At 39.2% G+C, this 25,595-nt stretch overlaps 1 protein-coding gene and 1 pseudogene across 2 annotated transcripts; one reads left to right on the top strand and one right to left on the bottom strand.

Moving 5' to 3' along the window:
• Positions 1 to 571: 571 nt before the first annotated feature.
• Positions 572 to 17,048, bottom strand: col28a2a (collagen, type XXVIII, alpha 2a). 2 transcript variants are annotated; one of them, XM_061054404.1, is made up of 36 exons: positions 16,887 to 17,048; positions 16,518 to 16,664; positions 15,655 to 16,229; positions 15,088 to 15,108; positions 14,900 to 14,959; positions 13,741 to 13,794; positions 12,772 to 12,816; positions 12,659 to 12,685; positions 12,538 to 12,582; positions 12,394 to 12,438; positions 12,140 to 12,193; positions 11,021 to 11,089; positions 10,835 to 10,903; positions 10,651 to 10,719; positions 8,798 to 8,866; positions 7,681 to 7,749; positions 7,498 to 7,566; positions 6,985 to 7,053; positions 6,805 to 6,876; positions 6,610 to 6,678; positions 6,449 to 6,520; positions 6,143 to 6,211; positions 5,910 to 5,978; positions 5,755 to 5,823; positions 5,601 to 5,669; positions 5,430 to 5,498; positions 4,968 to 5,036; positions 4,303 to 4,371; positions 4,134 to 4,214; positions 3,884 to 3,919; positions 3,751 to 3,787; positions 2,499 to 3,056; positions 2,101 to 2,402; positions 1,721 to 1,985; positions 1,390 to 1,581; positions 572 to 1,313 (listed from the first exon to the last, which is right to left on the bottom strand). In XM_061054404.1, exons 2-36 carry the CDS (start codon positions 16,651 to 16,653, stop codon positions 1,306 to 1,308), a joined length of 3,720 nt encoding a protein of 1,239 aa, XP_060910387.1. In that variant the 5' UTR covers positions 16,654 to 16,664; positions 16,887 to 17,048; the 3' UTR covers positions 572 to 1,305. The 2 variants fall into 2 exon arrangements, with proteins under 2 accessions (XP_060910387.1, XP_060910389.1); XM_061054406.1 differs by having other exon boundaries at positions 572 to 1,310.
• Positions 17,049 to 21,593: 4,545 nt separating this feature from the next.
• On the top strand, positions 21,594 to 23,461 carry LOC132986529 (ATP synthase subunit beta, mitochondrial-like; annotated as a pseudogene).
• The last annotated feature ends 2,134 nt before the right edge of the window (positions 23,462 to 25,595 follow it).

Genomic DNA, 25,595 nt, shown 5'->3' with positions numbered 1-25,595 from the left:
AAGGAAAAAGGATTGAAAAACGATGTGAAGGCTGCCATATGTGTGGTTATATGCATGTATGTAAGTTTATGTCTATCTAATGTAAGTATGAAGGAAGGGGTGTGTGTATACATGTATGGATATGGCTGTGTAGTTGTTTGGTAAAATGACATGTTAAGATTTCATGAGAAAATGGACAAGTGTAACTGAAAAGCATCTCCTGAAGTTGTATGTTTTATCTGTGTACTAAATTAAAAATAAGTTCAAATAATATCTCCTTTAATCAGAACACTTAACAAATGAATGCCTATAAAGCATAGACTGTAAATATACTATAAAGTTATGTAAACGAGCTGACTGACTAACTGGATATAGAGATAAGGCAGTCATTCATGCAGGGTTCATTGTGCACAACGGTAAAAAAAATGCTTTCAACTAGAGGGAAAGCAAAGTAAACTTAGTTTCAAGTAAGAATTAAGTAAGCTTCATAATTATGGATTATAAACAAAATAAAGGGGGTACAGATCATGGACGTTTTGATGGGTAGCTTGATGGTACTTATTAATTAATATAAAGAGAACATGCAAACACAGTAGATTTACATTTTATTATTAAAAACATTACATCAAATATACACACACTGCCTGACTAGACAGGCCTTTAATGGATACATTGCAGTAAACTGACATAAATGGCTTTCTTATACAGCTGCCAATTCTGACCCGAAAGGAGATTGTAGGACATTGTAGTAACAACACACAAAACACACATAAAGTACCAGCATAAATCAACAAATCAAAACATCAAAATTAAACAAACATCTTATTATCGCTGTCTAGTCAGAAATATATTCAGTACATGTAAGGCAAGTGGCTCATAGAGGTATAAGAAAAATAGTAATTTTAAACTTTAATAATATTTCTGTAGTTGTCATTTGACAGACTGTAAGCTATTTAAAATGCAATCATTTTATTATACAGTCAATGAAACTTTGGAAAGCCAAACCCTGAAAACAAAGAATTCTCCTTGTGTATCAAGCACATAACAGTTTTTTTGAGGTAATAAAGTCTGTTTATTTAAGTTAATTGTAGTTTAGTCAGCCTTTCATTGAGGTGAAAGAGTCTAGATTCAGTTAGTCTTAACTTTGTAGTGCTGTTTCCGATTCAACCAAATTAGATTTTTTTTGTCTGAGAAAAAAAGTGTTAAAAAGTGCATGAAATTTTGTGAGCAAACATGTCAGGAATTGATCACTTTAAAGTACGTCAGCAAAAGTAAGTTCAGATTTAGTTAAGTCGACCTTGTGATGGCTTCATCTCACTTCTCTGTTTATCCTGCTGGAAACAAAGAAAGTATATTTTTTTAGAAAATGAAAATAAAAAGTGAATGCTGCTAAAAATCCTCAAAGCTCACCTGTTCTGAACAGAACACAAGTCTTCTTGCATTCGTCTTCTGTTTCATAATTGTTGTCATTTCCACCGCAACCTCCATACCAAAACTGTGCACAGGCGTTGGCCTGCTTGTCATAGTACCAGCGGATGCTGTAGTTTCTGCAGGTGCCTTGGCTCAAGATGAGGTGACAGCGAGGATCAAGAACAGGGGCCTCTGGAGAAGAAGTAGTGTGTGAGATACATTCTTTTCTAAAGAATATTCATCTAATAATACACCCACTCTTTTCCAACTGTGACTTATCAAAATGTCCTCTATGAAAAGTGCCTATACTGTGCAGCAGCCAACAACTCACCTTCAGGCACGACTAGACTCACTGAGGAGTGCGACTGATCAGAGTCTAAAGATGAAACTGAGTCTAGAGTTGGCGAGGATGTTGCAGATGTCACAGATGAAGTAGAAGATGATGAAGAAGATGATGAAGATAATACGATAGCCTCATTGAGGGCGGAGCTTTCCCTTACACGTGAAAAAGACGTTATGTTAACTACAGCTACAATACTACTGCCACTTGATTGAGCTCTCAAGTCTAAGTCTTCACCCTCATCATCCTCCACCACCTACAGTAAAAACAAAAGACATAGAAATGTGTCAGTATTGTGAAGAATTTTGCAAAGAAAAATCAACATAAAACATTTTAAATGAAACAATATAGAATGAGCTTTGAGTTAAGACCTGAACCGGGAGAGGACCAGCACTGATGGGCAGCGCGAATGTGTCTCCACGGACTCGGCTGCCAGTGCGTCTCGGATTTTCAGTCTCCGCTGGGTAATCGTAGCCGTTTCCTGTATTTTCATATCCATTGTTTCCAAAGCCATTATTTCCATGGACGTTGTTATTCTCCCCGTGTCCATTGTTTCCATTAACACCATGGCCATGCCCATTGTTGCTGTTCCAGTGTCCATTTGTAAGGCGATTGTAGATAAGGGCACCATTTTCATCTTCACAGAACTGGCTGACCAGTTGAGACTCCAGTGCTAAAAAAGAAATAAAGAATTCAGTTAACTTTAGCCACTCTCAACTAAAGGCACTAATTGATTTACAGTCTGACAACATCTGACTGCGATGATCACCTGGTAAAGTATTGAAGTCATCAATGAGGTACATGTGTTCACTGTCAGGATCAGAAGCAATGAGGTTAAGCTCTCGCAGGAACTCAGCCTGTGTTGGATCAGAAGAATTGACGATCCCCAGGGCATACATCTCAATGTTCGCAGCATGAGCCTCCCTCACAGCTATATCGAGTTTTACAGGCTCTCGTTTGTCAGTTTGACCATCGGTGATGACGATGGCTACTTTTCTGACCCCAGGCCGAGCGCTGAAGAACGCCTCCTGAGTTGCTTTTCTTATGGCAGTGCCGGTGTACGTGCCCTCGCCCATATAAGGCATCTTCCTGATTGCCTGCTTGACGTCCTGTTTGTTCATGTAGCGAACCAAGTTGAACTCCAAGTGAACATCCAGACTGTAGAGGACCAGTCCGATTCTGGTGGCATTGCGTCCGACTGTGGTCCGGTCCACCAACCTGGTGACAAAGTCTTTGATGATTTCAAAGTTTTCAGGGCCGACACTCTCTGAGCTGTCGATCACAAACACAAGTTCCATCGGCCTTTCTTTGCACTTGATGCCACAGCCTGAAAAAAAGGAAATACTGTCATTACATGTACTTGTATACTGTCCTAAACTCTGGTTTTATGAATGGTGTTTTTTTTAGATTGTAGTTTAATCCTAAATGATAGACATTAATCCACCCTCATTCAATGTTTCTTAGCCTTACTAATCAATATTTTATTGTAACAAAGGATAAAAATCGGTGTTGGGTACAATGATAAATACACAGAGAATAATCAACTGACTGCTCTATTGTCTTTCAGCACCTCTCAGTACATTGTTTTGATTTTAAGCCCGACCTTTGTGTTCTCATAACCTCCTCTCTAAACACACAATTCCAGAACCGAAAAACAGATAGACAGCTTCACATATTTTTCCTTCAAGTTTTTGGGGACTAAAATGGAACAAAACCTGAAGTGAACATTGAACTTACATTTGGCCCTCAGAACAAAACACGGAGGGCAAATGGAAGCAAGTGTTGCTACATCCCTGATGAATGTGTAAATGGGCAATTCTCTAATCAAATGACTGAACCAAACCAGAAATGTCTGTCTGAAGGAAAATTTCTGTCTGACAGACCAAGTCAACACAAATGTGTTTAATGTCAGTCTGAAACATTGGACAATATAACACCTTCGGTTCGATATTCATGCCCTAAAGATAACAAGCACTTAATCAGAATTACACAAATAATAATGACTTGGCCTGAACTCTTACCACAGATTTCTTTGATCAGCTTAATAATGTCTTCTCTCTGAAAATATTAGAACATTTACATTATTTTCTTATCAATATTTATGGGATATTAAATTATTGACTGTTAAAACATGAGTTGAATTGATGAACTCACCGTGAGGCCTGCTTCTCCTTTTGCTCCTGCCCTCCCCTGGGATTTGAGAAAAGATGTAAACAATGTCACTGTTCCTGTAGTTTCTTATTGAAAATAGTCTTTATCCAATAGGATTGTGAAATAAGGTGTTACAGTAAACCTGTTCTAAATAACTGCACATACATCAACACTTTTTTTGTAGTAGTAGAAATATCTAAACCAGTGGAGACTTCATCAAATGTTTTTATTGAAGAATTTCTGTTTTGCTTACAGCTTCACCCGGGACTCCAGGATCTCCCAGTTCACCTTTTGTACCTTTCATTCCCCTTTCCCCCTGTGATCCACGATCACCCTGCAACAAGAGGAGAGTTATTCATCAATTAGAGATCATCCTTTAAGATATCAACGAAATTTTAAGCAATTATGTGTAAATATATCACCTTAGCTCCAGGAAATCCATCCCCTTGAGGTCCCCTTGCTCCTGTCATACCTTGAGACCCTGGCTCACCCTGAAATGTCATTTAAATTCATATCAAATTCTTACAAGAAAACTCAATAATCTTGATAGATTAAGAATTGTTGTTATATTCGTTGTAGTAAAGTGATGATCAGGCAGTTCCCATATAATGTCTGCCTCAATTAAGTACATTGAGACACTATTTCTTGCCGTGGACAAAAGTATAAATGTAAATGAATAGAATTTATCCTTTATTAATCCTGCGAGGGGAAATTCAGTTTTACACTGTGTTTAATTAACATGCTACACAAACATAGGCCGAAATACACACACATGCACAAACAGGATCCTGTGGACATGCACTAATGGAGAGGTCTCAGAGTGAGGGGGCTGCCCACAGCGAGCGCTCCAGAGCAGTTTTTGGGGTTCAGTGCCTTGCTCAAGGGCACATCGGCAGTGCTCAGGAGGTGGACTGGCACCTCTCCAGCTACCAGACCAATTTCTGGACTTGGTCCGTGCCGGGACTTGAACCGGCGACTCTCCGATTCCCAACCCAAGTCCCTACAGACTGATCTACTGCCGCCCAATATTCACCAGGGACTGAATGATGGCAAGGCAGCTCTAATGTTCAACGGCTGGAAGACGTACCTTTGGGCCTTGTATACCTTCTCCTGGAGGTCCACTTGGACCAGAAGGTCCTGGTCTTCCAACATTTCCCTTAAAACAAATGGTTTTATTAATTAATCATGATTATAAATAAGTTTTAACTCAAAACTACAAACTGTCTAGTTATGAATATATCACCAAGAAGACTGAGGGTTTGACCCTGAGCTCCTATAGTGACATGTTGAAGTGTCCAGCTCCTACAGTCACACTGAATCCTAAATTGCTCTTGCTGCTTCACCAGCAAGCGTATGCGTGTGAATGGAGGTGTACTGATGGGGCCTTTACGCAGCAGCCTCTGCCATCATGGTAGTGATGTGGTGTGATTGTTTGAACGTCTCATGTAGTGTTAAAGTGCTTTGAGTCGTTAGAAGACTAGAGAAGTCCAAGTCCATTCACCAATTGAATATTATTTAATAAAACGTTTTTTTTAACAATCTTTCTTACTGCGAGTCCTTGTAAGCCCTCTCCAGGTGGACCAGGCAAACCTGGCAATCCTCTGAAGCCAATGTCACCCTAAAACATACAAGATTATAAAATCATGGTTAACATCTTTATACCTACACACACATGCAAAATAACAGACCAAGTCAACACAAATATCATTTAGACACAAACCTTTGGACCTGGAATTCCTATTCCTTCTGGGCCCGGCTCGCCTTGTAAACCTGGCAATCCTGGAGGACCCTTAAATAAGTAGGGAAAAAAATGTTTACTCACTTGCACAGGAATAATTTTAGAATTGAAGAGGCAAAATGTTAATAGTACAAACCACAGGGCCGGGGAGACCTTCGCCTTTTGAACCAACTTGACCTGGTAACCCCTGGTGTCCACGCTCTCCCTGGTTTAACACAATTTATAAATGAAAACCAACAAAGCTTATTTAAGAAATATAGCAAATTACGTGAAGGAAAATGCGACGTTCACCTTTGGACCAGGTAATCCATGGCCTGTTTCCCCAATAGGACCAGGAGGACCAGCAGAGCCGATATCCCCCTTCAGACAGGACAATCAAAACACTGTATTCAAAGTGGCAATACATTTTTTCACGCTTAAATAGCATCAAATTTAACTTGACATTTTGTCTGGCTGCCTGTTTCTTGTCTGCCTTCGTGCCAAGATCGTTGTTAGGAGACAGATTGATGTTGTTATTTATGTACCTTTGGACCTGATATAGAGCGTCCTGGCTGCCCTGGCATACCCTGCTGGCCTGGTATCCCACGTTCACCCTGGAAAATAAGAGTTGGCAAGACACTTCAGATTCATTCTCTTCTTTATTTTGCAACTACTTGAGCTGCCAACAACCTGCTGAGGACTTGTTTTTTTGGCTTGATTCAAAGGATTGGTTGTGATGGCATCAATCTTCAGCAGGAACATTTCATTAAATGAATGGAAAGAGGCTGCTCATACCTCTCTATCAGGAAGCTATCCTGTCACAATAACAAACTTATTTAATTGATTCTCACCTTTGGACCTGAGGGTCCTGAGATCCCAGGAGGCCCATGTAGCCCACGAATGCCCCTCAGACCCTGGTCTCCCTGGAAGCGATTTCAGCACATATCATCTGACTAACATTTCTTGCCACATGAATACTAAAGTACACAATGACAAATAATCCAAAACATACTTTTTCTCCTTGAGTGCCAATTCCGTGTGCCCCCTCAGCACCTCTTAAACCAGGTAAACCAGCCTCCCCCTAACAAGGAAAGATAAGTGAGAGAAAGAAACCATCAGACTTTTAACCCTAGGTTGCAACAAATAATTCTGGATAATATGAAGATTTTTTCTGTGTTGAATATTGAATTTGCACAATGTGTTTAACCTTCTGCCCTGGAGCTCCATCTTCTCCTGGAAGGCCAGGCAAGCCCCCCAAGCCAGATGCTCCAGGCTCTCCCTGTAAATGTAGAACAGTATTCAAGGAATATTGATAGATTCATATCATTGGCACTCCCACCTTTGCTACCACCTAAACTTATTTGGTTCAGGGTATGGGTTGTCTTACCTTAGCACCTGGCTCTCCAATGCCCCTCTCTCCGTGAGCTCCCTGCTCTCCTGGTAAACCTTGGTCTCCCTAAAATTAGAGGGAAAAAAACAAGAAATAATATAATGCTCTGTAGTAACCCGGTGTTTAGCCTATATTATATTATTTGGGATACTTAGTTAACATGGCACATAAGAAACAGTTCCTTCTATACATGATTTCAAATACTTTGTTCTGTAACGACAAAGAAGCTTTTGTAAACTGAATGAAGTGTTAAAAATGCAGTTGTATCCTGGTTCATACTGGAGTAGTCCCAGTAGAGAACCCTGGTTTCTCAAAAATAAGGATGACAAGGATGATGGCTTATTTATATTTGTGAAATCAGTATAAAATGTTTACATGTACAACAGATCAAGCAGTAGACTTCAAATCCAATCAGGACCAGGATACCCGAGCACATGTGTGAGGGGATGATGTAAAAATGTACAGCTCCTAATGTTTTACAGAGAACCTTGTCTGTTGGTGTCCACAAACCTTAGATCCAGGTAAACCCTCTCCTGGAAGTCCTCTGACTCCTGGAGGACCTCTTGGACCTTCAGTGCCCTGTGAAGTAATAAAGATGATACGTTTTTTTAATACAGAATGTCGTCCTGCACTATAACTAGATGTCACATTTTGAGACAGTTTTAAAAATATAGATGTTGACATTTTATCAACCTTCTCTCCCTGTATGCCCACTCCTGTCTGTCCAGTTGGCCCTGGAAAACCTGGAGGCCCCAAATCACCCTGAAAGAAAAAAAACAGTTTGATAAATCAGCATCATTTCTAAGGGACTTCCTCAGCTGCATAGGTGTGCATGTCACTTCTATAACCTAGCAACAGGGAGTAAATAAAAACAAACACAAAGCCCCTCATAAGTTAAGTTTCCTCACAGGGTCGAATAATGTATAACTTGAATTAGGGCTGTCAGCATTAACTAGTTAATCACAGTTAATTCAGGTTTGTACATAAATGCATCGTGAGATCAAAAATGTCCCTTTTATTAGCATTCCTTTAAACTGTTTTCATTTAGTTTTTGATCAATAATGACTTTTGATTGAGTCTTTTTCCGTGGTTCAGTTAACCTCGATCTACCAGAAGGTCCTCACTTTATGTCAAAATAAAAGCAGGGTTGAATTCAAACAGCAAGTCAAGTACTCTCAGCATAAGACAGTAAAAAATTAAAGCTTAATATTTATTTTTAAATTCGAAATAATAGAATTTCAAACAAATTCAAAATATGATTAATCACAATCAACTATTGACACTTTGGGATTGACCGTGATTCAAAATTTTTATCGTTTGACGGCCCTTTATTTTAATGTAAGCAATATACTGTTTAAATTACAGAATAATAAAATGAGGCTGTAGGCAAAGTATACACTGGAAGACAGAAAATGTAAAGGGACCCAATAGAGTTTCTTACCAATGGGGGCGCTGTAGAGCAGGATTTTTAAAATTAGTGGCTCCCTGCTGTTTTTGTCTCTGGTTATGAGTGCATGCACATGAGTGACAAGTTACAACAGTCATGCTAATGGTTTCAAATAATACCACTGATAAATGATAGCTGTAACCAACTGTAAATCCCAGGGAAAAACTGACTAAAAAAACAGATAAAACATACATTTGCTTATTTGTTTATAAGAAAAACACCCACTTTTTATTAAAATAACAGCCTATACAGTATGTCATGCATAAAATCATCTATATTTAATACTATTCAAGAGTATATTAAGTTAAGTAAAAATCATGTCATGCTCTTTTTTTCTTGTTAGGTATAACATTTATAACCCACCCTATCTCCTTTGATTCCTGCTCCTTGTTGTCCCCTCGGTCCCCTTGGCCCATGTAGCCCTCGATCCCCCTGTGGAACAAAATCAGGTCATCTCTGTCAGTTTCATCATGGACACTTGCCATTGGGTCTCTGCCAAGTCTTCATTGTTCTCAGTTCGGAGAGTATGGAAGAGGAGCATGTTGGCTCCTGTTTCCCTCTTGTGATTGATTAAAAAAAGTGATCCAATGCTCTAGGAATGGAACCATTTTTTTCCTGTCTTCATGGCACTACATGATTCTTTGACTTTTCCCGGTACCCCTGATTTATGAAGGGAGGAGGTAAATCAAGAGAACAGCACAAGCAATATCCAAGTGTAAAGAATGAAGGCCTGATTAAGTTATTCTTATGTGTGTCTGTGTGATAGACAGAAGAACCCTGATCCCTTTTTACAAGACATAGAAGTCAGCACAGGAGTAAAACAGATAAAAGATAGGAAGTCTGTCACGGACCAAACAGATGTGTAGTTGCTTGAGGACATTTTCAGAGTACTTCTCTCCAGGGTAAACTAAACAACTACATAAAAACTCTCCTCCAATTGTCAATTTTATCTACAAGTCAGGTCTTGTTAGAGGGGTCTGATGCAATTCCTTTAACCCTGTGGGTGTTATGCATTCATTTAAATTCATCATGTTGCTTTTCTATGTATTTTTTAATGTTTTAAAAGCCACTCTTTCTTATATCCCATCTCTCTCATTTTGCAAGTCTGTTTTTAAAATATGACTTACAGTGAGGCATGTTGCAGCACAGGGAACAGTACTGTTTTTACAAACACAAAACATCAACAACAGAGTGAATAGTAATGCTTGAGTGAACATCTGAGTAGAGATGCACCGATCCACTTTTTTTCAGTTCCGATCTGATTCCCTTACTTATGTACCGATACCGATACTGACTCCAATATTTTTACATCATAACTAATAATGTTATTGTTGCTGTTGGTATTATGTGCAAGGCTACACAAAGCTGTAGTAAACCTGGCATTGCATTGTGCTGGCTTCACATACAAACAGGAAGCAGCAACAACTGTCAGCTTTTCATATTAAATCTTCTAAACTGAAGTGTAAGAATTGTACTTTTGATTATAAAGAAGGAGCTGTTCCAATCTCGTCTGAACGTCGTCATGGAGACGATTTGTGGACACTTCTTACAGTTCAATATGAATGTCTTCAAAGTGAGACTGAGAATGTTGAAAGTGCACAACCGTATTTATTGATCAGTGACGTGTATCGTCACCGTCAGTCTGATATCCGATATAATCGGTCCCATCTCTACATCTGAGTTCTGAATCAGTGAGCTTGAACAGAGTAAGATCAGGTTTTGACAAATGCAGAGCATATAGGCTGCAGAATGACTCTGGAACATGCTTTCAGACCTGAGGATTTACATTCAAATACTAATACAATGTTCTTTTTTATAGCTGAATTGTTGGTTACAGGAATTTTTCTCTAAGTAATTTGGACTGCAGCATGCAACCACTTTGTGCAATTATATGCTTGAAGGTTTTGTATTTGGTCAAAATGAAAGCAGCTAATTGCATATTAAGAAGAAGTATTTTATAATTGCATAGAAACATACTATATTCAGTAAATGCATTCTGCTTGTCTGTGTACGAATATCTGCATTATTTAATTTTGTATTGACATCAGGCTGACATCTCACTTAGAAGGAGAGCAATGGAAATGTTTGCAAAGGTCTGCTAATTACAAGTAAATAAGGAGTGAAGAAACTAAGCAAGGCTGATCTCTGCTGCAGTACTGTGTAGTCTGGATCCAGACAATGTTACCATACTTGGATGAGTGGACTTGAAAAAGTACCTTTGGTCCTGGAAACCCCTCCCCCTGAGGTCCTTTTTCTCCTTGAACACCTTGTGGTCCTTGAGGTCCCTTTAAACAAAGCCACAGTATGTCATCCAAACAATGCTAAGGTCAACATTTTGACACCACAGTCACAAAAAGCATCACTATTTTGTTCTTTACACGCCGTGTCTTCTTCACTTACAGGAAGTCCATGTTCACCAACTCCGGGAGGACCAGGAGGACCTGATCGGCCCTGGAATCCGATGTCACCCTAAAGATTCAAATAGTTAATTTATTTTCTCAGGGCAACCCAGAAATAAAGCCAGTAAACAAACAATCAACAGAAGTGAGAGCAAATGTTCAGAGAATAATCTGTGACATCAATTACTTTTGGTCCAGGAAGTCCAATTCCAGTTTCCCCTTGAATTCCTGGAGGACCAGATGGGCCACGTTCACCCTGAATTAACAAACATAATAAATCTTAACAACAGAGTACATCATCAAAAATCATTGCATCATTCTATCATTATAGAGGATATGATCCATTAAATCTTGAGTTTTTATTTTTAAAACATTCTTTCTGTGAACCTACTTTAAATTGTTGAGTAAAAACACAAAACCCCACTGAAAATTAAAACTGAAATCAACTCTATTATTATATGAATAGAAACAGCACACGTTCTCATGCATACATGTGGATATGCTCCTTTGAAGCGCAACATAATGCTTACAATCCTTCAGCAATTGAGGGTAAGTGGGCAAGATATTTGCTATCTTCCTGCAGGTTAGGATAAATAAGAGCTTAACTTGAGCTCCAGTGATGCCTCAGAGTTCAGACAACCCCAAACAACAGTGTCTCAGAAGTCAAAGCACAGCCCTTTATACCGCTAAGTTTGGTTTAAATTACAAATTTGTTTGGTCTTCAGGTAACTTTAATCTCTACTTATAAAGGGTAAAACAGAAGTAGAGCTTACCATAATCATGTAGCCTGCCTTTAAGAGAATATTTAGTACATTTGTGCCATTTGACTGTGTTTTTATATATTACAATTTAAAATGAAAGTTTTCAATTTTACAATCCAGGGACACCAAGCCATGTTGATCTATGCAAGAGCTTCCTGAATGCTGCACATGGTGAAACAGTGAGCGTGTATGTTTTTTTTATTTTTTATTTTTTTTACTTCAGGACTTTGCTCACAGTGCTGTAGGCACCTCACAGCCTGTATTTAGACACAGGATACAAGTCATTAGGTGTGACTGTAGTGGGATTTTTGGCTGATGGTTCATCCGTGCTTGTGAATAACAGTAATGATGGGGATGACTTTGGCTCATTGCCAAAAGCTCACATAGGGGGTTTATTACTCAAGACAAACAGCCTTATGTGTCTCATGTTAAAGACTGCGGTACTAAAACCCAACCTCTTGTTTAAACTAATCATAAACGGAAATGTAAAGGTCACAGCAGATGTTCACAGGGAGGTACATAAAGTTGTTTAAAAAGGGGCTGACCTGCTTTCCCTGAGGGCCCTCAGGTCCAATGTCTCCATGTGGTCCCGGTAGCCCCTGGGTAGAAATAAACATAATAAAAACAGCTGTCCATCAAATGTTTCAAATAATGCACAACTTCAAAATCTAGATGGGTAAACTATACAAGTTACAAATATGCTTGAGATCCCTTTTCTTTCAAGTTGGAAAAGTCTTCTAGTCTGCTTGTCAACACCATAAAGTATCTATGATGAATCTAATAAATACATATTACCAACCTGAAGACCTCTGGGCCCTCTTGCTCCAACTGAGCCCTCGGGGCCCTAAAGCACATAACGTAGGAAAGAATGAGACCATAAAATCAAACTCATTGTGTACACAAAGAAAGAGATATCATTATAGTGTTAACAGTGTTGCTGTACCCTGTCTCCTTTGATTCCTGGAGTGCCACACTCACCCCTCTCACCCTGTATAAAAATACACAAAGTTACTTGAATGGCTTCATAAATTATTAAATCGTTGTAATAAATCTGGATCAAATACCTGATCTCCCTTGTAACCAGGTTTTCCCTGCACAGAGAATAAATAAGATGAAATGCGTGAACAACCTACAGTGACAATAATGTATATTCTATTTTTTAAGGTTTGGCTTTTACCTCAGCACCCTCTCTCCCAGGTAGACCACTTAATCCTGCTTCACCCTGATAGGATAAAAAAAAATACAGAAATTATTCAAGGAATAAGGGCTCATCCAGACTGTTGTAACGTACAGCCTTAAATGTGGACGTGAACAGGTTTAGAAGACAAAAACATGCAAAAAAGGAAAATACATTCAAACATTAAATTATTTCAGTTCTAAACAAAAGTTAAGTCTCCTCAATAGTCAAAATGATTTAAAATATATACATACTACTTACCACAGCAGGAGGAAAGTATACAAAGAGCAGCCATAAATAGAATGGAGAAGTAGTCATGTAATCATGTAGACACTTACTTACTACTTAGTACTGACCGAGATCCCTGTGAGATTAAATGTGTGGAGGCACTTCAGACTCAACCTGATGATGATGATGATGTTTATGTTGATGATGACAATAACGATATTTAGGATGGTTTTGATGCTGAATAGAACTCTCATGAGCGGCTGTTGATGTTGTTTTTGATGATGAGATATTATCTTAACTTACAACAACAACAACAACAACAAAACAGTGCTTTGCCTCGTTGCACAGCCTGTCAGCAGCTGTGTCTGATCGGACCTAAAGCTTTTTGTTTGCACTTACTGACATTGTGTCCTCCTCTCTAGATTCTTCCTTGTGTTGTACTTACTCTCTGATGTAAGTCGCTTTGGACAAAAGCATCTGCTAAATAAATTGTAGAAATGGTTGAACCCCATATTCAGTTAACATCCAGTGATAAATACAGGGTTCAAATGGCTGGGTCTCTCTGAAGGGAGATGGTACGTTATCAGTGCTTACAGATATCATATAGCCGAGCTCAAGAAGCCTGGTAACCTCTTCCTAAATGACACATTTGGGTGTTGAGCACTTAGAAGGTATTATTGGTTTTACTTGTAAATGCGCCTGCCAGCTAAGAAATCTACATGTCCATCAAAGACCATTCACCTTTTGCCCTCTAAGCCCTGGGGCTCCATCATCTCCGTGTCGACCTTTCTTCCCCTGGAGAATGAAACAAAGTTAGAGTTTGGATGTGATGTATTTTTTTGCACAACAATCTATCCCCCCCGATAAGCTTTGTTTATGAAAGCCAGAGGGGGGGGGGGGGGGGGGGGGGGGGGGAATGTAACTGGGCTGATTTGTGAATTTATGTTGAATATGTTCTTATTGACTCGAGGGCTGTATGACAGTTGAAGTGATAAGTGGACATGAGGAGTCTTGTCCAGAGGGTCAAGGGTCATTGTCTTGAGCTGCACCTGGACAGCATGTGTCTGCTTCTATCTACCAGAAATCGTTAGTGTGTGACCATTAAACTAATGAGAGCAATTATGAGAGTCTCTTCGTGAGTGTAAGAATTTAAAGAATCTCTCTGAGGAGAAAGCACCTGGTTAATGGCCATGCAGCTGTCTGTCAGCAACATGATTATCTGGAGCCCTGTTTGAAAAGTTTGACACCACCTGAGTGGGCTGTTTTTCTGAAGAGGAAATGGGCTTGAGTGGAAGTTTGCATTTGAGTAAAAATGTATGATTGGGTGTCTGGAGAGCGACTGGGATCATCTTCTTGTCACAACAGAAACAAAGTGTAATATCTTAAGCACAAAACTGTGACGTCTCGACTCCTGCACAGCTGACCATTGCAGAAGGGTCTGTAGGTGAGATTTATGGTCAGCAAAGGTCCAGTTTTATAGGGAGCTCAGCCCTAAATGTGGTGCCTCTGGTTTCCATGGGAGACATTGTATGTGTCATGAAAAATGCAAAAAGAAAACCACAGAGTCGCAACAAACATATTTCTGTGGGAATGGCCGTCAGCAGTCTCTACACTCATTTTCCTGTTGCCATAGATTTCCTTACAGAATGTGGGACAGGACCACCTATCCACTTACTCTGCTTGTGCAAAGGCCTGCAGGCTATGCTGAGGGGGTGGGGGGGAAACAAATAATTATCCCGATTGTTCAAAACTGCACAATTACCATTCCTAAAATATCATCAGGATCATGTTTAGATTTTTAGGAATCCTTCCATCCTACAAACTGACTTTTCACACTTCAAAGGAAAATGTTCTTGTTTGGTTGTGGGATATTTGGAAAAGTTTGAAGCTAAGTACTCACCGCAGGCCCGCTTGTCCCCCTCTCTCCTTTCTCACAGGCACATCGCTGAGCCAGAGGGCACTTAAAAAAGAGAGAGAGATATGTTTACTTCACTGTTATGGATGTAATTCTATGCGGTATAAATAGGCTCCTTCACCTCATTACACATTATTTAACGTCAAAAGATTTTTCAGTGTAACAATACTTACTCCTTCATCAGCCAAGCCAACCTGCAAAGAGAACAAAAGCTCATTAATAACAGAAATAATGTCAATTGTAGCTACAATAGTCCTGATGAAATTTGTTGATTTATACCAACAGTAGTTTTGAAAAAAACAAAAGCACTTAGGATTGAATTAAGACAAACAGTTACATACAAATAGGTATCATTAACAACAGCTTTCCTATGCTTCTTTAAGAATGCTTTAGTAAATGTCTAAATGTAAGTCCTTTGTGATTGTAAAAACTCATTCTCCCAGTTTTTACCCCTTAAAGAATGTAGTGCGAGGTACCAGGACAAAGTTGATCCTGCAGGTTATGCTCATGCACATGTCAAACAGTATGTTTTCTAAAGCTGTGTAAAAAAGCTTCAAATCCAGAGCTGTCACACACATTCTTTCATTTGTTTCTCCAGAGAATTGTCATCATTCCAGCTCTGAAGGAGAACCTGAACAAGCCTGTCCATGTGTCATCTCTGAAAAGATGCTTATTCAAAGCAAATATATACGACCATTCTTCTCAGAGCTGTCTGCTGAATGACAAGGTATTATACTCACAATCTGGGTGACGATTTTTCCGACAATGTCTTCATCCTGTAAATTGTGGAGGAAGTGGGAGGCCGGGGAGCTGGCGAGAAGGCGGAGTTGGGCTACATTGGCTGGCTCGTTGGCTGCACGGGTGATGCCCAAAGTGAAGAATTTGATGCCCTGGTTTTTGGCATCGGCAACAGCGGAGAAAATATCTGGGTTCCTCGGATGGGAGACGCCATCTGTGAGCAGAACAGCTGCTTTGATGCTGTTGTGGCTGGACTCCTCCAGGTAGATCCTGGTCATGTTGGTGATGGCGTAGGTGGTGTAGGTGCCGTGCCCGATGTAGACGATGGGAGCTATGCGGGTCTTGAAGTTGTCAGCGCCCCTCCACTCTCTGAAGGTTTGCTCTGTGATGACATGACTGCTGTACTGCAGCACAGCCACCCTCAGGCTCATGCTGCGGCCGGTCTGCAGCTGTACCCCCTGGAGTCTGTCCACTACGTTCATCACAAACTGCTTCTCCTGCTCATGATTGTCTTTGGCACTCTCAGAACTGTCCAACAGGAAGGAGAGCTCCAAACTGCAGTGCTCATCTAGAATGGCTGTATGCATACAGAACAATATATAGGACTCTCTGGTAATACAACATGCTCTACAAGTGTCATAACTTTGACTAAGTGACTTGTTCCTTTATTCCCCCCCACTACATATGTATAAATCAAAGTGTAGATCTCTACCATTAACACGACATGCACAGGATCAAGCTTATAATGTTTTGGTGTTATTGGCAAATTCAGTTGAAATATCACACACAAAACACATTTAGACTGAATGCAATACTTCAGCAGCACAATAGTTGTCTTCATTATATTATTACTTTAATGTCTTACCTTGTCCATCGTGAATATTTCCCACCAGAGATTTGGCCCTGGGATTCTTGTTAGATTTTCTGTCTTCATAAAAGTCTTGGGCAAATACACTGGTCAGTGCGGTGACCAGCAGCACTGATGTAAAGGAGGGGAGCATCTTTGTCCCAGCTTTGGAGAAAAAGCAAAACAATTGATGATGAATGATATCGTCCACAGAGGTATTTTCTTTATCAAAACCAAGTGATTGTCTGTGCATCTATAAAAAAAAAAAAATCTGGAAAGGCAAATCACGTTTCAAAGAGTCAAACAACATTTCTGAATATCATTCTTTTTTTTTTCAATTGGAGTTTATTCTTCAAATAAATGCTCATTGTCTTCATATCAACTTACAGTCCAATCTCTTTTGGAAAAGCTGCAACTTCTAGTTCGTGCAGCCTTGGAAGTAGACTTGAAAAAAGGTAGCAGGAACAGCAGAGAACTGGAGTGCTCCAATGTGCTCCTGTTAGCTCATTGATTTTGCAGCAGCAGCAGAAGAAGAAGCAGCAGTGTCAGTCATCCTGAGGAGCAGAGAGTGAGAGACCCTGAGACACTCCTCTTTTATAAGGAGGCACCCACAAACCAGATCCCGTGGAGTCTTGCCAAGCCTCCTGCTCTGCCCTCAGGGTAGGGGAAGGCTGCTGGGATCTGTATGCAACTGTGAAGCAACCTTTTGTGGAAATGTGCATCTTGATCACTAAACAATAAAATGTAGACGTGTATTAATAAGGTAACTCCTTTTTAAATAGACAGAATAACACTTTGTGGGCTGTATTTGCACTTATTTTTATTAAAGGTTGCAGAATTTTTTTAACGATAGATACCGCAGAACCTTTGCAATCCTCACAATAGGGTACATAGTTTGATCATGTGATTCTGCTACATTATGTTCTATGAAAGGATACAATGTCTGTATTGCATTTTTTTAAAGTGTCTGATTTTAAAAAATGTCATGCAGTCATTAAAGCTTGCATAAAAATGTTGCATATGCATGTTCCACTGCAAAAAGGAAACATCCCAACAGAAATGTGTTGACACAAAAATTGCAACAATAAAAGGAGCTAAAAGCTTTTTTTTTGGAGAGGTGGTGTAAATGGGCATTGATGCCAGCATAAATTCCACAGGTAGCAGGGGTTTTAAAATAATACAATTTAGAGGCCCTAATGGCAAGGGTCTGTTCACCTTTGGTCTCTACTCTGGACTTTGGAATGACCATAGTCATGCCTGAGGAAAAAGGGTTAAAAGATGCAAAAATGTCCAAATACATCATTATATTTCCAGGCAATGGCAGCTATTATAAAAGTACTAGAAAAACACAGATAAAGATCTTGTTCTGTTTTAATTAGGAAGCAGAGAATTTCTGAACACAAACACCAATCCTACCTTTGAAGATCAACTAACTTTAGGCCGATTGACAAAGAATAAAAGTGAAAATATTCCAGAGAATTACCATGTGGAGAGAAGAAGACTCAAGCTCTCTAAACTGACTTTCTATGAATATGTTGATGTTAAACAATGTTGTGATGTGAGAGGTGAGAGTTTGTGTAATGATTATGTTTTAGCGGAAGTTGACTGCAGCCGGGGTTTGGGGTTTGGTTTGAGGGTTTGATTTGATTGGAGGGGAGGATGGAGGGAGAGGCGAAGCTATTATTTTTCTTTTTTTTTTTTCTTGTTTTGATATTGATTATGTCTGTGGTAAGTGGTGGAAGTTCAAAGTTGGATGTGATAATATTGATTTTGCTTTTTATAGAAGAATGAATTTGATGATTATTCTAAAAAGTGCTGTTCCCCAATGCCGAACTTCTGAACCAAATGAGGAATGAGGCAAGAGTGTTGTAAATGAAAAATGTGCTCGAGGTGTGTGATGCCTTTAGTGATCCATGCTGGGAGGTGGAGTGGTTTCCTGTTTATTGTAAAGTCCAGGTTGTTCCAGATGGGAGTTTGTTTGGTGTAGGAAATAGTGGAGTTAGTTATTTGGTGAAATTTCCACCAGGCTGTCAGAGTTGTTGCTATGGTAGGGATTTTAAAACAGGGGTGGCGTTTGATAGAGGGGCTAATGAAAGGAAGGTCTGAGATGTTGATTTCTTTGCATAATGTTTGTTCAGTGTCTTTCCAGGAGTTGTCAGATTCAATGGGATTGGTGCATTTGTGAATGTATTGTAGTTGGTGGGCAACGAAGTAGTGGAAAAAGTTTGGTGCTTGTAGACCTCCTTGGGGTTTGGGTTTTTGTAGTGTTTCTAATTTAATTCTGGGTGTTTTGTTTTTCCAACAAAATTTTGTAGTGATGGAGTCAAGGGATTTGAACCAGGATTGTGAGGGCTTTGTTGGGATCATAGAGAAGAGGTAGTTAATTTTGGGTAATATGGTCATTTTTATTATAGCAATTCTACCTATGAGTGATAGTGGTATAGGGTCATCCAGCTGTGGAGGTCATCATTTATTGTCTTGAGAAGGGGTTTGAAGTTGACAGCCTGGGGGAAATATTAATTCCTAAATAAGTGATGTTAGCGATGCGCAGGGAGTTTGGTGAGGTTTTCGCTGCCACATCCCAACTATTTGGGCTGAGATTTTTGAGAAAGTGTTTATGAGATTAATGGTTTTAGGTACGGATGATGATGATTTTTGTAGATAAAGGAGAATGTCATCTGCATATTGTAAAGGCTGATTTTATGATGCATATTTTGTGTTTTGATTCCTGTGATGCTTTGTTTTTGGCGGATGGCTGCAGCAAGTGGTTCAATAAAAATAGCGAATAGCGAAGGAGAGAGTGGGCATCCTTGTCTCGTGCCCCTGTGCAAAGTGAAACGGTGTGAAGTGATTACATTGGTTGTGATTGTGGCCATAGGTGTTGTGTAAAGAACCCTCACCCAGTGAATAAAAGAATCTCCAAAACCAAATTTTTTAAGTGCAGCAAATAAAAATTCCCAATTAACTTTATCGAATGCTTTTTCAGCGTCCAAAGAGAGTATGACTGTTGGTGAGTTTGTGAGGGTGGTATATTTGATTAGATCGAAGAGTCTGCGTAGATTACTGGATGAGTGTCTTCCTTTAATAAAGCCGGTTTGGCCTGGGTGGATGATGGATTGAATTACTGTTTCTATACGTGATGCCAGTGCCTTACTGATAATTTTTGTGTCTGTGTTGATGAGGGATAGGGGACGGTAGTTTGATGGGGAGGTGGGGTCTTTATCGGGTTTGAGTAGGAGGCATATTAAAGCAGTGTTCATGTTTGTGGGAAGTTTAGATGTTTGTCTGATTTCTGCTGTTAATCTGTTGAAAATGGGTGCTAATATTCCAGAAGTGTTTATAAAATTCAGCAGGGAAGCCATCAGGACCTGGAGCTTTATTGTTTGGCATGAGTTTTAATGCATTATGGAATTCTGTTATTGTGAATGGTTTATCAAGAGTAACTGCTTGGTCTTCATCTAAATGTGGTAAATCAATATTTCTTAAAAAAGTGTCAATGTCCTCTGGAGTGTGCAGAAAGTCTTAACAGTAACCTCATGTGCTAGTAAGGATAAAGATTTAGTACTGTGGCTATTGTGATTTTCCCTTTAATTATCCATGTATGTAAAGGGGGTTGCAGTAGGTGAGTGACATCCAATATATCGTTTGGAAAATGTATAACTAGAAGCTGTAGGTGGTTCTTCACCTTAAAGACCCTAAAAGATGGCCATCTGACCACCACCAGCCGACGTGACCTTTTACTATAATCCTCCTGGTGTAGTTCAGAGACGTGCTGAGGATTCATGGCGCTTTCGGTCTACTGTGTTCAAGGTGACGAGGCTTTGTATTGCAAAGCTGCAGGCAAGCAGTAATTAGAGGAGCGTTTCTGACACAAAGGAATGTTGCACTGAATGATGGCTAAATGGCAAAATCCACTCCATCGCCATACGATGAATGACACCCTTTCATAGAGTTACTTTAGCTGCAGCTACAATTCTTAGTTGTTAAAGTGATTGTAAAGACAGGTTGTCTTTTATGTATTTCCCTCACTGACAGAGTTTTTTGTTATCTCTTCTATTATGCTAGACTTCTAGAGATTACAAAAGCTTAGACCTATTTGTGAATGAAACATTTTAAACTACTACAATTTGCTGCAAAATATAAACAAGGTTTGTAAAAGTGAATAAATATGCATTTAAACTATCTAACTGACACAATATAAATAAAGGGATTCTTGGCTGCGGTTTGCTCTACTTGATTCTGTTTCTATTACAGGAAAAAGGTTGTTCAAGCCCATAATGTCAGAGAAAATATGCCATTAAAAAGTTATTTTACGCATAATCTGATTGGCCAATTAAAAGAATATGAAATACACAAATCTATCTGAAATAAGAAAAACTGGCCTCTTGCATAGGTGATCTGTACTTGTTTTTATATTTTTTTCTGATATGTAGTCATTTTCATTAAATTCTTAATAAAGTACAACAACTTTAAATACAATGTAATATTAGCATTTGGGGAAATTTCCCTGTTGGAGCAGTTACGAAATTTCCCCAGGTTAGGTAGGTTAGAAAATTTGGAAGGGATCATACAGTCCACGGCTTGTTAAAAGAATATTACACTGCTTAAAGCCCAAAGTAAGTCTACTAACTTGCCTTTGTTTTAGTGCAGTTTTATTTTGAGTGATATATATTTCTTTCATGTAATATTTTAATGACCATGTACACTTTCATGTCAAAAGCCTACATGAACATTATACTGCAATATCTGTGTTAAGCGTCGGGGGGCAGCATGACAGAAAAATCCAAGATCAGATATTCAGGATATCCTACTTCTATAATTTCGTTTTTGCTGCCCTCTCTCGGTAAGTAAGGGTATATCAAATACAACAAACAACGCATGCTCAGAACCGGCTTCTGGAAGTATAAACTCAGCCGTAGCCGTGTGTGCCCTCACCTTTAACCATGTTGGGAGCTGTGGGGCTCTGCAGGCTGTAAAACCTTTAAACTCTTTAAAAGGAGACATACGGCTCTTTCTTTAGGTGAGTTTAAACTACTTTTGAACTTGCCCCGGCTGTCAGCGTAAAATTTCAATTCGAATTGTTTTTTAACGAAAATGTTTGTACACTCTGTGGCTCAGTCCTTAAAGTAAGCGTCTCCCCATTCATTTACAGTATGCATGTGTCCTTCTTCAATTTAAGAAACGTAAATAGGTAATACGCAGATATGTGTGCGTCTTGTTACAAATCAGACCTTGTAGTTAGTATTGTGTGTCTCCAATGAGTGACCATTCCAAATATCGCAGTTCGAGTCAGTAGGGTTTGATACACCTCCTCTTAAAACCTTCCGCCAGTAAGATCTTTAAACATACAATATGGAGATGTGTTTGTATGCTGTGTAAGTACACTCATGCTGCATTGTATACCCTAATGTAATGTACCACATGCATACTTTGAGGCTTTACACGCTGTTAGATATTATGATGTCTCATATCCAGTCGACGCTTTCGAATGTCAAAGTTTTCTTATGAATAAGTAGATTTATGTCATTGTCCTGTTGTGGTATTTGTCCTTTCAGAGGTGATGTTGTCCCAGCTGCTCAGGCCAATGGTCACATAGTTGCTGTTATTGGTGCTGTGGTTGATGTCCAGTTCAATGAAGGCCTTCCATTCTGCATTCTCAATGCACTGGAGGTGATTGGCCGGGAGAGCAGGCTGGTGCTCGAGGTGGCACAGCATCTGGGTGAATTGTGGCATCTGGATGAATAATGCTGAGCAAGTCAATGTTTGGATGTCTTGTTAGGCAAGTGAACACACCTTTAATGTTTCTCCCCATTTGCTTCTTCAGGTGAAAACACAGTCAGGACAATTGCCATGGATGGCACAGAGGGTCTGGTCCGTGGTCAGCAGGTTCTGGACACTGGAGCCCCCATCAGGAACCCTGTGGGCCCTGAGACCCTGGGCAGAATCATGAATGTCATTGGAGAACCCATTGATGAGAGGGGTCCAATTACCACCAAACAGTAAGTGTTGAAGAGATTGTCATGATGCCGGAGTTATGTTTTGGTTGTCAAATTTTCCCATGTATACACCAACATTAATCAGAATCAGAATCAGATTTATTGTCCAGGTATGCTTACACACACAAGGAATTTAACTTGGGTGAACTGTGCTCTCTTATGTACAGGTACAACATTAAATATCAACAATAAACATCATAAGAAAAGACTAATATTTACAAGACTAAATATGAAACAGTTCAGTGGTGAATCGTGCAGAAGATGCTGAAGTAACATGATAAGTAAAATGCAGTTATGTGACAGATGGGTCAATTAAGATGTCAATTACAGTATTTACATAAATAAGTGTGCGTATATTGATCATTTAAATTAAATTATATATATATATATATATATATATACATATATGTATATTCACAGTGACGGTTGGTTGAAGTTGAAGTTTTTTAGTAAATAAATACTCATTCAGGACTGAAAAAAAATTCTAATTGGCTGGTTAAAGTGCTCTTATAGGATTTCGTTTTTGATATTTGAAAAAAAATATCACAGAACTGCCCCTATCCACGCTAAAGCCCCTGAATTCACAGACATGAGTGTGGAGCAGGAGAATCCTGGTCACTGGCATCAAAGTGGTGGATCTGCTGTCACCTTATGCAAAGGGTGGAACGATTGGTCAGTGGAGTTACACCTTGGATTCTTTTCTTTCTGAACTCACATTTTTAGACATCCATTTCATGATAATTGAATATTGTGTGTGTCATATTCCTCCAGGTCTGTTTGGTGGTGCTGGTGTCTGTAAGACTGCTGATTATGGAGCTGATCAACAATGTGGCCAAGGTTCATGGTGGTTACTCTGTGTTTGCCGGAGTGGGAGGACGAACCCGTAAGGGAAATGACTTGTACCATGAAGTGATTGAGTCTGGTGTCATGAACCTGAAGGACACAACATCAAAGGTGACATCCTAATTGACATATTTTTATTTGTTTAAACAAATTTCAGCTTTTGTGATACTCCGGTGGCAGCTTTTAAGGGTACTTTGATGCTAAATTTTCCTCGATTCTTGTCTCAATGCTTCCAGGTAGCGCTAGTGTATGGTCAAATGAACGAGCCTCCAGGTGCGCCTGCCAGAGTTGCTTTTACTGGATTGACTGTTGCTTTTACGGTGGCCCTGAAGTGCAAAACACAACGACAAATAAGAAAACACAACCACAAATCACAAAACACAACCACAAATCACAAAACACAACAAATCACAAAACACAACAACAAATAAGAAAACACAACAACAAATAAGAAAACACAACCACAAATCACAAAACACAACAAATCACAAAACACAACAACAAATAAGAAAACACAACAACAAATCACAAAACACAACAAATCACAAAACACAACAACAAATCACAAAACACAACAAATCACAAAACACAACAACAAATAAGAAAACACAACAACAAATAAGAAAACACAACCACAAATCACAAAACACAACAAATCACAAAACACAACAACAAATAAGAAAACACAACAACAAATCACAAAACACAACCACAAATCACAAAACACAACAAATCACAAAACACAACAACAAATAAGAAAACACAACAACAAATCACAAAACACAACAAATCACAAAACACAACAACAAATCACAAAACACAACAAATCACAAAACACAACAACAAATCACAAAACACAACAACAAATAAGAAAACACAACAACAAATCACAAAACACAACAAATCACAAAACACAACAACAAATCACAAAACACAACAACAACAACAAATCACAAAACACAACAACAAATCACAAAACACAACAACAAATAAGAAAACACAACAACAAATAAGAAAACACAGCCACAAATAAGAAAACACAAGTCAGAAAACACAACGACAAATAAGAAAACACAAAAAAACACAACAACAAATCAAAAAACACAATGCATGCTGCTTCCGTGAGTTGACTTAAAAACATGAGCGAAACCGGAGAATCAGACTTACTACTCTCAGAGAACATTTTGATGCAGGCCATACATATGAGGTGATATTGGATATGCTGTCAACCTTTCACAACATTCAAATTAGTATCCGTACGCTAAAGACACGTTTAAAAGAAGCAGGTTTGTACAGACGACGGAACTATTCTCCACTAGCCGAGGTGAGACGTGCCATTCAGACTGAGCTGCAGGGACCCGGGCAACTCTTCGGCTATCGGACTATGTGTCAAGTTCTTCAACAAAAACACAAACTACGTGTGAAACGAGAAATAGTAATGAGCTTGTTGAAACAACTAAATCCACATGGGACGGCTTTGAGAACACGCCGGAGGTTTACAAGACGCACGTATCATTCCATGGGTCCGAACTACATATGGCATGCAGATGGCTATGATAAACGGAAACCCTTTGGATCAGCCCTCTCAGGATGTATAGATGGCTTGTCGAGAAGAATAATGTGGCTTGTTTGTGGAAATACTAACAACAACCCATCTGTCATCGCGCACAATTATATTAATTGTATATTAAAAGTGTTGGTGTGATCCCAATGAGATTAAGAACTGACCTCGGAACAGAAAATGGGACAATTGCAGCAACACAATGTGCCCTCCGCCATGCACATACGGACTACTATGGAGGCTCATCAACAGGGAATCAGCGTATCGAGTCATGGTGGTCCTTTTTCAGAAGAGGAAGGTATGTAACTATGTATTGCCTAATGATCAGATCAAACTGGTGACTATTATGAATAATTTTTTTTCAGACCACTCTTTAAAATGCTGATAACATTCCTCATCTCAGCCCTCTAGATTATTCAATCAATTAAACATTTCTCCTCGCGTGTGTGTAAAAAAAAACAAAAAAAACAACAACTTTGCATTTACAGTTTTTTCCAATTGCTAAAACACAATTTTGCAAACTAGGCTGGTTTTATCAAAATACTTAACACAATTCACAAAACCACACACCCAAACTGCAAAATACCTCATATATCCTGCAAAATGAAGCACTGCAACCAAAACTACATATAGCATTATCAAAATCAAACTTTTGCACCAAATGGCACACACTTCATTCATATTAACAGATTTTTG

The sequence above is a fragment of the Labrus mixtus genome, chromosome 13 (assembly GCF_963584025.1).
Source record: "Labrus mixtus chromosome 13, fLabMix1.1, whole genome shotgun sequence".
Taxonomy (NCBI): domain Eukaryota; kingdom Metazoa; phylum Chordata; class Actinopteri; order Labriformes; family Labridae; genus Labrus; species Labrus mixtus.
Note: the sequence above shows the minus strand (reverse complement) of the source record. Positions and strands in the feature narration are given on the sequence as shown.